This window comes from Choristoneura fumiferana, chromosome 22 (genome assembly GCF_025370935.1).
Source record: "Choristoneura fumiferana chromosome 22, NRCan_CFum_1, whole genome shotgun sequence".
Taxonomy (NCBI): Eukaryota; Metazoa; Arthropoda; class Insecta; order Lepidoptera; family Tortricidae; genus Choristoneura; species Choristoneura fumiferana.
The window spans coordinates 13900064-13915512 of record NC_133493.1 but is presented as its reverse complement, the minus strand read 5'-3'; the positions used below and the strand labels follow the sequence as shown (position 1 = coordinate 13915512).

The window sequence follows — 15449 nt, the reverse complement described above, 5'->3', positions numbered from 1 at the left end:
TAAAAACGGTTCTCTATCGTTTTCCCGAATTTCATATGCCCGAATGTATCGTTTTCTAGAATTTTCATTTGCCATAAAATAATTTATTTCTGAAGTAGTAATTTCTTCAAAGTTGATATTAAACTAACCTAACCTAACCTACTGCATTCTATATGATGACATTTAAAAAAATCCGGAAAACAGCACGGTGCTATATATTTTATGGCAGATTTTAATGAAACATAGCTAGAACCACCGCAAAGAAATTAGCTTCACTTTAAAAAAATGCATCGAAATCGGTTCATCCAGCTGCGATGCCACAGACAGACAGACAGACAAAAATTGGCGTCAAACATAACCCCTCTCAGTTTCTCGAATGGCGTCCGCGGAAAGGGAGACGAGCTATCACTAGGCCTCCAACAAGATGGAGCGACCACCTGGTTAAGATCGCGGATCGCGGTGGGAAAGCGCAAGACCGGTCTGAGTGGACCTCTCTCTCTCTGGTCTCTTATCATCGGAGACCCACTTGCTCGATTGCCGTCCAGTCAAAAAAAAGAGCCTTGGGGGAGGCCTATGTCCAGCAGTGGACGTTTTTCGGCTGACATGATGATGATAAATTGATAATAATAACCCCTCTTTTTGTGTCGGGGGCTAGTAATCTAAATCTATCTCAACACAACCGCTCACTTGGAGAGACAGGTCTCTACCAATTACACCGTATCATACCATGATCGTAACAGCAACGTACCAGGCAAAAATATATTATTTGTATTGAAAATTATGAGACTATACCCACTAGCACGTTTCCTAACCAACCGCCGCCGTCGCGTGCCATGTATGCATTTGCCATTCCGTTCCTGACACGTTCTATTACTTACGGTCATAGTATGATATGGTTTAGTGACACTTATACTATTTAATACGAGAGCGAGAGGGACGGTACGATACGAACTTCGAGTTTCGAGTTTCGTAGTAGCCCTGAAGGGGTGGCTGGCCAACTTGATTAGACCCAAGATCTACTGTAAAGTTTACTGCCGAAACCCTGTGCGATCTACCAATGAGGGCTATCGCGTATGAATTCGCCGCTAGAGGCGCTAGTGTAGCGTGAGGTCTCCGAAATGTCAAATCTCATAGTTTTTGGGTAAGCTACGCGGGTTTATTTATAATTAGAATAATTTTGTGAATATTTTGCATTATCTGAAATTAATTAAGGCAATTATGCGTTACGGGGCAATAAATGTCTGTTTTGAGACAGTTTTGTCTTTCGAAAACTTTTGTCCTCCCTTTTTTCCGAACAAAACGGGACTACGCAAAACTGTGTTAAATATGATTTTAATCTAAACTTTGTTTTCAAGCCCGTAATAACAGTTTTTGAAAGCCACACTTAAAAACCTCACGCAACAGTGGCGCCATCTAGTAAGATACTTCTTGAAATCTTAAATGAAACAGCATAATTCAGTATTATCAGTTCAGACTGGACTAATAGTCGCGATCGACCATCGACCGGTTGGGCCGATGAAACCCTTTAAAAACTTCATGTCTTTGACGGTATTTCGAAAAGACCTTGGCCAAGAAAAGCACGCTCCATCTACAACTAAAACGCAGCCTTACTTTTCACACCATTTTCAAGTCTCGGATACTTGCTGTTACAAAGGGAATTTAATTACATCTAACTAACGTAATTGATTTAATTGCAAGCCTGTTGCTTTCCATCCCAGCCTATTTACGTCCCACTGCTGGGAACAGGCCTTCTCTCAGTGTGGATTGGGAACTTCACACATACCTACAATTTAATACTTCACAGGTGTGTGCAGGTTTCCTCGCGTTGTTTTACCGTAAAGCTCGTGGTAAATTTCAAATGTAATTTCGTACATGAATTTCGAAAAACCCGGAGGTGCGGGCCGGGGTTGAACCCACGAACCTCTGCTTGAGAGGCGATAGATCAAACCACTAGGCCACCACGGCCTGTTGCTTTATAAAACCTTTACGTTTAATCAAACATTACACAATAGATTACTGCACAGAACACAGAGCAGATAACCGTCGGGGGAAAAACTCATCGAGTAGCGACCACGATCCGAAAGACGAAGAGTTGGCAAGCCTCCCACTAGGACTGAGAACATCGTGAGAGTAGATGCAAGAAGCGAGTTGTCGTTCATTGTAGTGTATAAGAGGGATGACTGTTCAGCAATGGACGTCTTCCAGCTGATGATGATGAAACTTATAAATATTGAACCGTACAAAAAGACAGCAAATAAAAAAATATGAATTGAACTAAAATTCCATTTGAAATTTACTACGAGCTTTACGGCGAAGGAAAACATCGTAAAGGAACCTGCACAAACCTGTGATGTTCTCGATCCGGACTACGGCCCAAGTAATCTCATTCTGCGAGGAAGGCTGTAGCCCAATGAGATGTGTCATATAATACGTAACCTGGGATGATGACGGCGAAGCTTCCTATTGAGCAATTTGTAAATAGGCAGTCTGTTATGGTATTGTATTTCTTTAGGTACTCATTACACAGGAATTGAAGTCTAACCACAGCTTCCTTCCGTACCTTGATTACCGGCACTTTGTCGTTCAGCCAGACGCCTTTCACTTTTGGATTCAGTCATGGCTATGGTTATAAAACTGTTGTAAGATGCTTGATGTTATCAAGTTTTTGTTTACTTCACTTATTATTATGAGATTTTGTTAGATTAAGAAATTATATACCATAGGCTATTCGTATGTTCATAAGGCCAGGACACGCTACACCAAAAACTTATATTTTTATCAGTTTTACACGTTTTGTTTACCTTGAAGAAGCCTTGAAGGGATTAATTTAAATCGAAAATAAAAGACATCATTTCTTTTTCTTTAGCGTGTTCCCAAACAATAAATAATAAATAAATAAATATATATTGACAAATAAACAGATTTTGACTCCTTGGACGTTTTGATTTGACCCTTGGACATATTGACTCCTTGGACATTTTGACACTTGGACATAGTGCCCTGGAAGGATAAATTTATATTGTACGATGGGACACTTGACACCCATTGACCCAGTCCCAAACTAAGCAAAGCTAGTACTTTTGGATACTAGTCAACTTAATATACTTACATAGATAACAACATACTTAAATACATATTAAACATCCAAGACCCGAGAACAAATTTTATATTCGTAAATAAAAAATGATGATGTAAACTGTCACCAGTAGCGGTTCATTATATATAGTTGTACAAATAGAACTACGGCCAAAAAAAAATTACCATAGTTACCACGCAGGGGGGGGGGGGGTATTGCAGGAAAGACAACAGGCAAAGAATGAACATCCAAGTGAAGTGATTTTAAAAATTGATATTGTAAAGAGAGCAAGCAGCAAGCACATCTAAATCCTATAAAGTAAAATAGTGAATCCAAAAGTGAAACTCACATTTTCATATCTAACACTCAATTTAATAATATAATAAAATTTATTAAAATGGCCTAAAACACCGAATGGTATACAAACAATTCTAGTAGCCTGCAAGTTCTGAAGCGGATGGGTAATGCGACCGCACCATTCCGCACCCTTTCTCTGTCTATATTCAAAGTTTTCCTTTTCGACGCTATGTCCCTTTCCAACACGATCCTTTTCCTCAGCAAGTCGCTTCGAATCCTCTCAGCATTGTTCAACTGGCCGAGCAATGACGTCACTGTTTCGTGAATCTTCCTAACCTCTTCTATCAGCCCCAAATGAGGCTGATCCCTTACACTTTCACCGTGAGGTCTCCAGTTGTTGCGATTGTCCAACCTAGTCTGAGCTAATTTCATCGCAGCGTCCATCTTTTGTACCGAAGCCTTTAGTTCATCTATCAGAGATTCCATGTCAGCAATTCTTTGGAGCGTGTTCCTCAAAGTTTCTTCCAATTTGGTGCATAGTTCTGACGTTATAGCGACGGTTTCTGCTAACGCCATGTCAGTTTTGTCTGCTTGGTTGCGGAGTTTCCTACCGCCGCTTACTAATATAGCAGCGAGACTACCTCTTAAATCGCAAGATTTTTGTCTAGCTGCTTCGCAATTCTGCACGCTTTCTCGACAGAAAAACTCCCAATACTCTAACGGAGCTGAAAAGGTACCAAACTTTGTTGCGCCTGGCCTGAACATTATTGTGGTTGATTTAGGATCGAGACCAAGATTGGTAGATTCTGTATTATAAGCCATGGCTTTATCGCACCAGTCGTACTCGATTCTATGCTTAGCAGCTTTATTAATAGCCATCTGCTGTTCAATTTGCTCTAAAGTTTTCTTTAAATTGGCTCTCACCTCGCTTACTAAATTCATTTCTTTGATAAGCTCCTGTTCTGCTAAATCGGCAACCAGATCTGGTTCGAACCGGTTTGAGCGTAGATCTAAACATTCTTTAGATATAGACTCGGGCAACATTAGTACTCTAGAAGCTCCCTTCAGCCGCTGCCTTTCAATTTCAAGCAATTCGACTTCTTCTGTGATAGCTTTGCAGGCTCTTTCGACCTCTACCTTCCATCTGAAGATGTCTCTCGCTTTCTGTTTCAGCCGCTTGTTATTTTCTAACTGCTGTTTGTCTATGTTTCCAAACGCTTGCATTATGGCTGTTTTAGCGTTGTAGTCGACGATGTTTGATTCTGTTATACTCTCTTGGTCAAGTACCTCATCATTATGCGCTCTCCATTCTGATAGAGAGTATCTGCTGATGGAATATTTATTAACCCCTGGCCTTGTTCCTGTCATGTCACCAAGGGGGAGTCCAGTCTACCTTGCCGTCTGGTCCTGGCTTTAGATTAGGGAGATACTCTGGACCAGAAGGTGCTGGTCTAAGGGTTTCTTGTTCTTGAGGCTGACTGGGAGAGGCATCATGTGGTGGAGCCCCCGCTTCGCTTCTGCCGCCTCTTTGACCTCTTCGCTAGCCTTTTCAGGCTTTTGGCCGCTTTTTTGAACGCGCCGATGTCGTTGCACACTTTCGGACATTTGTCATCTTCAGGAAATGATGTGAGAGGAGCAGCCATTACGAAAAATTAGAAACTAAAACTATTATAAAATTGTAAAACTCATGGAAAAATGTGCTGATAATTGACAATCAAAATTAATGTCATTTTGACGATTCATTAACCACAGCCAACCACAGCCGTAAATTTTGTATCAAAACCTTGTCCTCTTTGGAATGAAATGAAAGACTAAAACCTAAACTTAAAGCTCTGCACCCACGCACTCACCAACCAACATAACTACAGAAAATTCAGAATAGGTAGGTACACCTACATCTGAAATATAAACGAAAATACCGGATAGGTACCTAGCTGTTTATTTTGAAGAAAGTTTTCGTGTCTTAAAATCCTTATCTAACTTGACCGTGTCACTTTCGCCCCGACAAGTCTTACTCACTCGCTTCACTCACTCGTTGAGATCCAAAAATTTTCAAATGTACACACATGTATATATTACTTTATTGTACATAAACACACAAAAATAATCCAAAAAGAAAACAACAAAACAAAAAGTACAAAGACGAAGTGTCCCTAAAAGGGATAATACACATACATGATAAAGATCAAATAACTAATTATCGGCCCATCTCATTATTAACCTACAATATCTAAAATATTAGAGAAATTATTAACCAAAGACTTATTAAATCCTGGAGAAACAGTCGGCTTAGCCAATACCCAGTTCGTTTTAGACCGAAATTAATCAACAGCTGATGCAGTCTCATCAGCTGACTGACTTAGTGAAGGAGCTCGACAGGGGAAATCGGACAGTGGAATATTCTTGGATCTTGCGAAAGCTTTTGACACGGTTTCTATACCTATATTATTGCAAAAACTTGAATTCTTAGGAATAAGGCACCCAATTAAAATTAATCGCAGACTATCTTGACGAACGCTCTCAGTGTGTGAGATAGGCAGTGCCGTCAGCTCTGATCTCAAAAACTCATCTTTTGGAGTTCCCCAAGGAAGCATATTGGGCCCTACTTTGTTTTAATTTACATCAACGAGCTTTGTAAACTAGATTTAGATTGTGGCAAACTTATATCCTATGCTGATGACACCGTCTTGTTATTTTCTGCAGAGTCAGATCAAGAAGTCTATGAAAAAGCGCAACTGGGCTTCAATGTTGTTAATAAATGGCTCCAGCAACACTTACTAACATTAAACACTGATAAAACTAAGTATGTACAGTTTGCAATTCGGAAATCATATCAGGCTACATTTAACCCCAGCACAAACTTTAAGCTCTATGCTCACGAATGTAAAGATCCTGCACGTAAAAGTTGTACATGTCCGGACATAGCTATTACTAACAAAATAAAATACTTAGGAATTATAATTGACGAATCGCTCTCTTTTAAATACCATGTCGAAGCTCTATGCAGTAGAGTTCGAAAGTTGATATTTATTTTCAAAAAATTACGCTCAATTGCGAATACTCAGACAATCAAGCTAGTCTACTTTGCGTTGTGTCAAAATGTATTAACGTACTGCATTTCTTCATGGGGGGGGCTGGCTAAAACGTCGCTACTAAGCCTAGAAAGAGCCCAGAGAGCGATTCTCAAAGTTTCTACGTTCCGTCCCTATCGATATCCCACTAACCTCCTATATAAATCATGTGAAGTTCTAACAGTCAGACAGCTATTTATTTTGAGCATTGTCTTAAAACAGCACGCCGCAATCCCTTACAGCACTGAATCTACTGCTAAAAGACGCAAAGATCTTGTCTGCCCTAATAACAGAACACCAAAACGCGCATTTTCTTCAAAATTTTTCGTTTTTTTAGGTCCACTTCTTTATAATAGGTTGAATGCGAGGCTAGACTTATATTCGTTGAGTTATGTTAAGTGTAAGACAAAACTCCAAGCTGCCCTACTGAACATGTCGTACGATGACACAGAAAAGTTACTATGTATAGTGAAATAATTTCTGATTTATATCACTAAAATGTCGCATTATTATAGGTAATTTTATTATATGCATAATGAATAAGAATTTAATTATAATGTCGCTTATACTTTCAAATTAGGTTAGTATTAAGAAAACTGTCAATATTATCATTGTTTAATTTGGATTTGATTTTGAAGTTGATTAAATTATATCTATATATATTAGAATTATTTTGCCTGAAACACAGGGAATCCTAGTTCAGGCATTTGTTGTAAATATTTCTTTTACAGTATGTTTTAGTTCTTAAGTTAAATATGATGTAACATGAGTTTTTTTGAATAAATTATTATTATTATATTATTATTATTATTATTATATTTTACACATCCTATACATTCCCTATACATTTTATATTTCTTTAACTTATGACAAATGGTTTTATTCATATGTTCTTAGAAAAATAATTATTATTTTATTTTATAGATACCTACTGATAAAAATATTGGCACGTAATTATCGCACTTGCCTGATATTATATATAGCACTCGATAATTATGGCAAATGAATATTATGGCTCGTAACTACTATGGCAAATTATAATAGTACAAATCAAATTATGGAAAACGAAAGGTTACCATACAACTTACGACATTGGTCTATTCTATTCGCTGCACTTTACACAGAACATTTTTAAATTTATAAAGAAAGCGCAATTGTCCAAATTATCTATATCGTGTTTCGTGTCCGTGCTATTTATGTAATCATTCGACACGATACGAATGACTCTGGGTTAGAATCCATTTTACTTCGTGGTTACCTTTTACTTTCATCATACGAGTAAAATAAGAGTAAAATCATACTTGCTTAAGTTCATGTAGTGTTAGGGTAAGATTCCACCGCATATTTATAATTTTACTTGCACACGCATTTATAAACCAGTAAGATCTAGCCTAAGTATCTGTTGAATAAAAACAAACATTAAAGTAAATTTAAAAAAAAAACAATGCCGCCATCATTATGGAATGGACATTTCTATAGGGACAAGACTTAAGCGAATTCTACACATATTTAAGTTCTTTTCTAAATATTTTTTACTTTTAATTGATACTAAGCAATATCCCGTCGGAAAAAAAACTATATTTTCAAATTTGTGTATTGCGGGCATTGTCAAATCAGTGTGAAAAAAAATGAATAACACAAAAAACATAAGAAAATACATAACAAACTAAAATAACATGATACAAAATATTTAAAATACAATTACAAAAACGTGAAAAACAAATTGAATAAAACTAAATTTTATGCGGCGATAAGCGATAACTTTTTTACCCGATTGCCAGAAAAGTGATTATACAAAAATTTGGGACTAACTGCCATAGTAAAAGTTTTAGGACTTAGTTTGTCAAACTATTACTAACGCGTTTCGAACTCCCTAAAACGAATTACATGTGCAATCGTATCAACAGCTTCCCTTTTTCTACCGTTATCTTATACCGTTTGACAGATAGAAATAGTGATTGCGATTGCGGACGTGGGAGCTTTACACAATAAGCCTCAGACTAATTTATTGAATCAGGCGCTACTTTGCGGAGGTCCATATCAATGAGCTACAAACAATTAGGTACTTTGCTCACCCGCGACCTAATGATAGGAGGTGGAGATGCTGCATGAACACATTTGTTGCATAGGTTTAGCTATCATAAGGTCGCGTGTGTGCAAAGTAATTGTTTATCACACACACAAACATCACGCCTGTATTCCCAAATGGGGTAGGCAGAGCACACGAAACGTTACCGCTTCGGAACCACTTTTAGCAATTTTAGGTTTTAAGTTTGACAAAAACGGTACAATAGTGACAGGTTGCTAGCCAGTCGCCTCTTACGACATCCACGGAAGAAATGGTGTAATTCTAAACTAACACCACACGGGTATAATAGGGCATATTAGGCAAAGCTCTGCGCAGGGGGCGACACTAGCGCAAACCGTAAGGAAACCGCCATGATAACGTCAGTTCTCTTTATATTATACTAGCTTTTGCCCGCGGCTTCGCCCGCGTGGAATTCGGTTATCGCGCGCTGTTCCCTCGGAAACTATACATTTTTCCGGGATAAAAAGTAGCCTATGTCACTCTCTGGCCCATAAACTATCTCTATGCCAAAAATGTAAAATAATAAAATCAAAAAATAAAATATAAAATAAAAATAAAATAAAAAAATAGTCCACAACAACAGGATAAAATATGTCAATAATTAAAACAATAAAAAAATATACAGTCCAACAAAAGTCATGACCACCAAACATGACATATTTATAAGTAACAAAATAAATGATATTTACATCGATAGTATCGATAGAGCTATATTTCGATACCTACTCAAAAAACATAAACCATAAACATTTTATGGTGGGTCCCTATCGGCTCGCATACTTATCGAAAGTCCGAATGCAATGTTTGTCAGAATATGATCACTCTTTTTTATCTGAACTGAATCCAATAATTGTTCAGAATTGTTATAAAACAAACCTAACCTAACCTATAGTATTCTATAGGATGACCTACAAAAAAAACAGAAAAATTTAAAGTTTTAATGGGAAAAAAATATGACAAACGATGATTCGGATAAAAATTACGGAATGACTTGCGAAGAGTACCTATGCGAAGTGCTGCACTCTGACGGAATAAAATTGCAGCAATATTCCCTATTGTTTATATTCGCTTTATGTTTTGTCTTGCTCTTTCAACACAGATAATCTTAAGACTGTCTTAGTGCCCAAGGAGCTAGTAAAAGCTTGTCTGAAGGCTACATTACGAAGGTGAACTCGTTTTACTGTTTTTTTTGCAAGCTTTTCTACTAGAATTATTTCTGTTATAAGTTTGACGCCAATGTCTGTGGCATTGTAGCTCTAAAACGGATGGACCGATTTCGATGTGTTTTTTAAGAGACAGTTTCTTTGTGGTGGTTTCTTAGCTTTGTTTTATTAAAATCAGTTCGGCCGTTCTTGAGATATTGAACTTTGACATGATAATGTCGGGGTAAATTTTCCCAAGTTGGTTTGGTTATTTAAATTATTGATTAAAATATATCGTGTGATTATTGACGCCGATTAACCTAACAACTCGAACAACCAGGGTACTATTACTAATTCTGTGCCGGGGCTCGAACCCGGAACCACAAGTTTCACAGAAGGTTCTACTTCTGACCTAATTTAGTAGTCAAAATTAACTTTCAACTATCTCGAAATGAATTTTATTCCCCTCGGTAGTTCATCATACCTTTTTCCACCCACACTTCATGTGAAACCAGGCGTGTTTCTTTCGGTCATGTGATTATTCCTTGTCTATATAAATATCATCATATTGTACCCACACATTTAATGCAAATAAAATATATTTCTATTTCTATTCTTCTATCTGAAGTGTAGTGTAGTGGTACCCTAATACTTAGTCACTATGGTAATAAACATGTTATCGCTAAAATCGCTACCGTTCGCCTCTTTTCCGGCCACATAGCGGTGAACCCACGTATGAGGTCACGACTTGCACACTTCTCACGTAGTATCTGCTGAATAACTCCTTAATCAACTTTTTTATGACTATAACTGAGCTGAGATTATAAATAGCGGTGATTTGCTTACTAACCTTTTAAAAAAAAATATTCCATCAGCAATCAGCCATCCAGCTTTATTAGTTTACCTTTTGAAAATGGCGGCAAAATCACATGCAATGCAATGTTGCCACCTTTTTTGGCACTTTTTCAAAAATAGTCTACTCAAACGTATTCCTTCTGCGTTATTTTGTAAAAATGTTGAAGAACCGGATGCAACAATTTAGTAACGTATTATTTAATTCCAGTAATCGAGTTATGTAAACGTAATGGTTACGCTACATGAAGCTTTATTTTTTACATAATTGTATATTAATGACCATTGTTAAGCGCAATAATGTTGCATTAAGAAATCTTTTAATTGAAACTTGAATATGTTACTCGCATGATTGCGCTTTCCGGTAACGCGTGCATCCGCGTAAGAGATTTCATTAAAGTTGTAGTATGTCGTTAACTGTCGTTAAGAATAAGAAGTCATACATGACTCCTTCCGTGTTGTAAAAGACAAAGAGTCGTTTCAACTTTCGAGTTGCTTTCTTTGTTTTTAAAAAATATGGCTCTATCCATCGGAAAACATTTCTGCCAGTGTCTAGTGGGTTCTCCCGTTGTACGGTAAAAAAATGGAATAAACGAAATATGAGAGGTTAATGGAGGATGAACGACGACCAACTTTCGAGTTGGTTAAGCATAATTTTTATTCCTTGTTATTTTTATGTTAACTTCTGATTTTCACAAATCACCACCACGCCACGATACTGACGCGTTTCGAACTCAACCAGAGCTCATCTTCAGAGCAACACAACCATTATCCATGCTACCTACTAGATTAAAGCAAAGTAATTTTTTTAGTTCATTGATATGAACATCCACAAAGTAATGCCTAATTCAATAAATTTGATATAGTAAATCATTGAAAGAAACGAGAATTTGACACGCTGTAAAAAATTGACTATATTGATATGAGTTGATGTTCTTGCTGAGCTAAAGCTAACTTCTTGTGGAATCTGGTTAGTGAATTTAAAATCGGTTTTGGTTAATCGCTTTGGTATTTTAAAGGAAAATGAACTTTTGACTCAAGTTTAATTGATATTGCTAATAGTTTGACTTATTATCAACGTAGATAGGTAGGCTAATAGTGTTCTCATTTCTTGTATAAATAAAGATACATTTTGACTGTTCAGGTAAGGCGGCGTCTCTAATTGGATTTGTCATTCAGCTATTGCCACTTCTTGTTACATGATATTACATGTATTTAATCCTATTTGTCAGAAGGTGCGTAGAACTACTTACTTAGTTAGCTTCAGAGCATAAGTTAGACTTATTCTTCAAAGACGAATATACATGTTACGACTATATTGCCATTTGTGAATACAAATACATTGTCTCATTCCTTGCTATAATTGGTTAACCTCTTCATTTGCCCTTGCTTATTATTACTATATAAAATTAAAGCGATTGGAAAATCAGTAAATTTAAACCTTCTCCCTTAAACATGTTTTTAATTTATTCTTGAAATTAACAACTAAGCTTGAATTACCACTTGATATTTTAAATAATGTGAGCTCAATGTTGACAGGCCCACAGTCTGAGTCAGGGATCAAAATTGCGGGATTCTAGTTTCGCCACACCTGCTATGCGTTGCCTCAACCGGATGTTAGGGCATGCAACCGACTCCACAATAACGCAAAATGGCTGGTAAATTAATTTATTTTTGATATTTTTCTATCTACTATGACTGTAGATATAATCTTGTTGTGTAAAAAACTTTGTGTATCTGCCAAATGTATTCAAACTCAAAGTAGGCAGGTAGATTACTCTAACTTTGGTGCGAATCAAATGTCAGCCACTGCAATGCAACTGTCACTTGAAACCTTGATATTGTCGCACAGCTTCGCTAATGGAGTTTCTGTTTTGTTGGAACTTGCATTTGTAACTTTGTGATTGTGAATAATGTTACTAGGAATACTAAATATACCTACTGCGTTGTTAAGTTACGTTGTGTTGTTTAAACATAATTAAGTGTTAAATATTCAATACATCAGTAAATAAATTGACTGTTGTTATCGTTCCCAGTTAAATTTAATTATAGATTTAAAACTATCTCGTCCTACTCCTCTGGGGACATGGAACTAATCTAATTGAAACTACACTCACCAGACAAAAGTTGCAGCCATCCGCAGATGTGGAACACAGTGGTTGACTGACAGAAGAAGAAAAGCAGCATTGTGCATATGGTAAACAGGGCAGCGGCCACCGCCACACCCACGAGAACGGTCGCAATCTTAAACACAAGTCCGTTTATCGAGAAAAAATCATCCAATCTCCCTTTACAATCGTCCAAGGCTTCGTCGGTTCTGCAAACCTGCCATAAACCAAACTTCCGCGGATACTCAGTCTCTAAATCACCAATCCACTCCGGAGTAACGAACGCCACAACGCTTATAATCGCGTAGCAAATCGTAAAAATCGCCCAAAGTACACCAATAGCTTTCGAATTTCTGACATAGTTTGTCGCGTATAAATGTGACGAATCCACGTACTCGATTTTGGAACCCATTTTTACGGATATGTTTCACAACACTGTAACTTGTAACGTTTAACACATATTGTTATGATCGTTAGTGTATTAATATCGTTGTTATAACTGCACTGTTTCCATTCATATCTTGAAAGGCGAAACCGAGGACATGAGAAACACGACACTAAACAACACGGACTCAGCGAAATACTAGTTCGCTTGAGCGACCGTACACAACCTCTCGCCGCGCGCCATTCCATTGAGTGGGGATGAAGGCACAAGCCTGACCTATTGACTCTCCTCTAATCCCATTTAAAAACGGTTTCTTGCTTTTAAGATGATACGCTTTCTTCAGGTTTTTCTGATTGGAATTAATAAAAACTTGAATTTTTCACAATTTTAAAGCGTGAAAGTATCACTTTGATGTTCTGTTACGAATTATTTTGCCATTGTTTATAAACAATCAAGCGACTCTAAGCGACATCTGGGCTAAAAAATGCAAGATATTCATTTGTAGCTCCAGTGCCATCTAGTGTGATCTATAGATTACACTTACAATGATGTTCAATCACAGTATAAGCGAAAAGTTGTCAAGGGAATCCGTCCATTCTGTCTGTACTTACGCTAGCGACATCTATGTGTAAATTGTGCAGATTATTAGGAAAAGTCACAACAAAAACTTTGTTGAGATTCTAATAGCAAGTCATTAACAACTAATCAAATAATCATTTATCTTGCTCTCAATGAATCATACCTTTTTTATTTTTCGGAAATCTCTGTGTTAGTCTACTTAAACCTTCCTCTATTTTGACAGTTCGATTCGATACGCGAGTGAAGTGAGTGAAGGAAACTTGAAGGAAATGTAATTGCTTGCGCATTAGAGTGAAATGTTTGTTTTCACCAGCAATTTATGCATATTTTAAGCGAAATCCTTTCAGTTCATGTTGCTAACTAACGATCTCTCTCTCCGTGGAGCTTACATTGTAGTTACAAGTGTTCTAATGTGCTAATGTCTGGCAAGGATAAGTGGGTACGCCGGTTTTCAGTCGATGAAACGGCGAGACATAAAAATGGTTTTACCATTTACAAAATTACTTCAGTCGTAAGTATTATCAAAGTTATTAAAAGTACATTCAATTACTTTGTTTATTATTCTGTTGAGAAGCTACTATTTATTACTATTTAATATTTCCCGATTGAAAGTAGGCGGAGTTTTAATTATTATTTATTTATGATTTTACTTCCTTATATGCAATATATTTTCTATATTGATATGAACAATTTGTTTTGGATTGTTTCTTTATAAAGTATGTAATATAATGATCTAATGATGACCACAATATATTTATTGTAATATTATATTAGCTCTATTGTTGGTTAATTGACCTACTTATGCTATGTTCGAGCTTGCTCGCTTGGTTGATGGAGCTTGGTTGGTTAAAGTATACCCTAGGCGACAGGCTAGCAACCAGTCACTATTGTACCGTTTTTGTCAAACTTAAAACTTACAATTGCTAAAACTGGCCCTGAAGCCGTAATGTTTTGTGTGCTCTGCCTACCCCATTTGGGAATACAGGTGTGATGTTTGTGTGTGTGTGTGTCTGTGTGTGGTCACTACTGCAACTGGATCCTATTAACTCGGGCACCTAGAGTAGAGTATGTTAGTAGAGTACTTTATGTTGAACCTAGCATGGTTGTATTTTTGGAGTTCTTCCAAACCTATAGAAGTCTACAGTGTTGATTTTGCACTTCCCTTTATTGAGAAACGTGAGCAGGACCAATCCTCAGAACTGACATGGAGGGTTCACAATCACATGAATGCACTTGTTAAATAATTTAATACTTTTTGTTTTCAACATTTAAATTATTTCAACATTTAAACATTATTTGAAATAATGTTTATGTAAGTTGTTTTTCTGCCTTAGTTCAAGGCCTTGGTTCAACAACATCTGAAAAACAATGATTAATTTATCTATCAGACATGCTACCAAGTTATACAAAAATACCTAATGCCAATCCCAATAACATTGTATGGTGGATAGCCCTCTCATTCTAAGAGACGTACATAGGCTGGGACGTAGATAGGCTGGGATGATGATGATGATCTTGGTGGATGAACCGAAGCAAGAAGGTGTATAGGCAGATCAATGTCCTACAGTGGACCTACACCCGATATGATGCTGAACTAGTGTACACGTTCCAGCTGTTCCCGATAGAGTCCCCCGAGGCGGTGAGTGTGGTGGCGGTGTGGAAGCGCTACAGCGACGTGCAGCGCCTGCTCCGCGCCGTGCTGGCCCTGCACGCCGGCCTGCACCTGCGGGGGCCGCGCTGCAGACCCATGCCCAAGACCAGCTACTTCCGCAGGTTCCAGAAGGAGGTATGTTGACGATTTTTTTATCACTGGCAGAATGGCTGCTAGAGAATGAGTTTTTCTTAAAAATGCCACACCAACGCTTTGTCTA

The 15449-nt window shown here is 37.4% G+C and overlaps 2 protein-coding genes and 1 pseudogene across 4 annotated transcripts in view; 1 reads left to right on the top strand and 2 right to left on the bottom strand.

Annotated features, from left to right (window-relative positions):
* The window catches only part of Tmhs (Tetraspan membrane protein in hair cell stereocilia), a 52187-nt gene extending 38781 nt beyond the window's left edge, over positions 1–13406 (bottom strand). The window contains exon 1 of the mRNA XM_074105079.1: positions 12624–13406. Coding sequence (XP_073961180.1) covers positions 12624–13026 — 403 coding nt within the window. The 5' untranslated portion in view covers positions 13027–13406. The remainder of the gene's footprint in view (positions 1–12623) is intronic.
* LOC141440527 (tektin-4-like) lies at positions 3406–5087 on the bottom strand (annotated as a pseudogene).
* Positions 13407–13668: 262 nt separating the features above from the next.
* The window catches only part of LOC141440548 (ribosomal protein S6 kinase-like 1), a 34037-nt gene continuing 32256 nt past the window's right edge, over positions 13669–15449 (top strand). For 2 of the 3 annotated variants that reach the window (XM_074105093.1, XM_074105092.1), the window contains exons 1-2: positions 13670–14089; positions 15191–15364. In XM_074105093.1, the coding sequence (XP_073961194.1) occupies positions 13997–14089; positions 15191–15364 (267 nt within the window). In that variant the 5' untranslated portion in view covers positions 13670–13996. Of the gene's footprint in view, positions 14090–15190; positions 15365–15449 lie in introns of all 3 variants that reach the window. The other variant, XM_074105094.1, reaches the window with a different exon arrangement.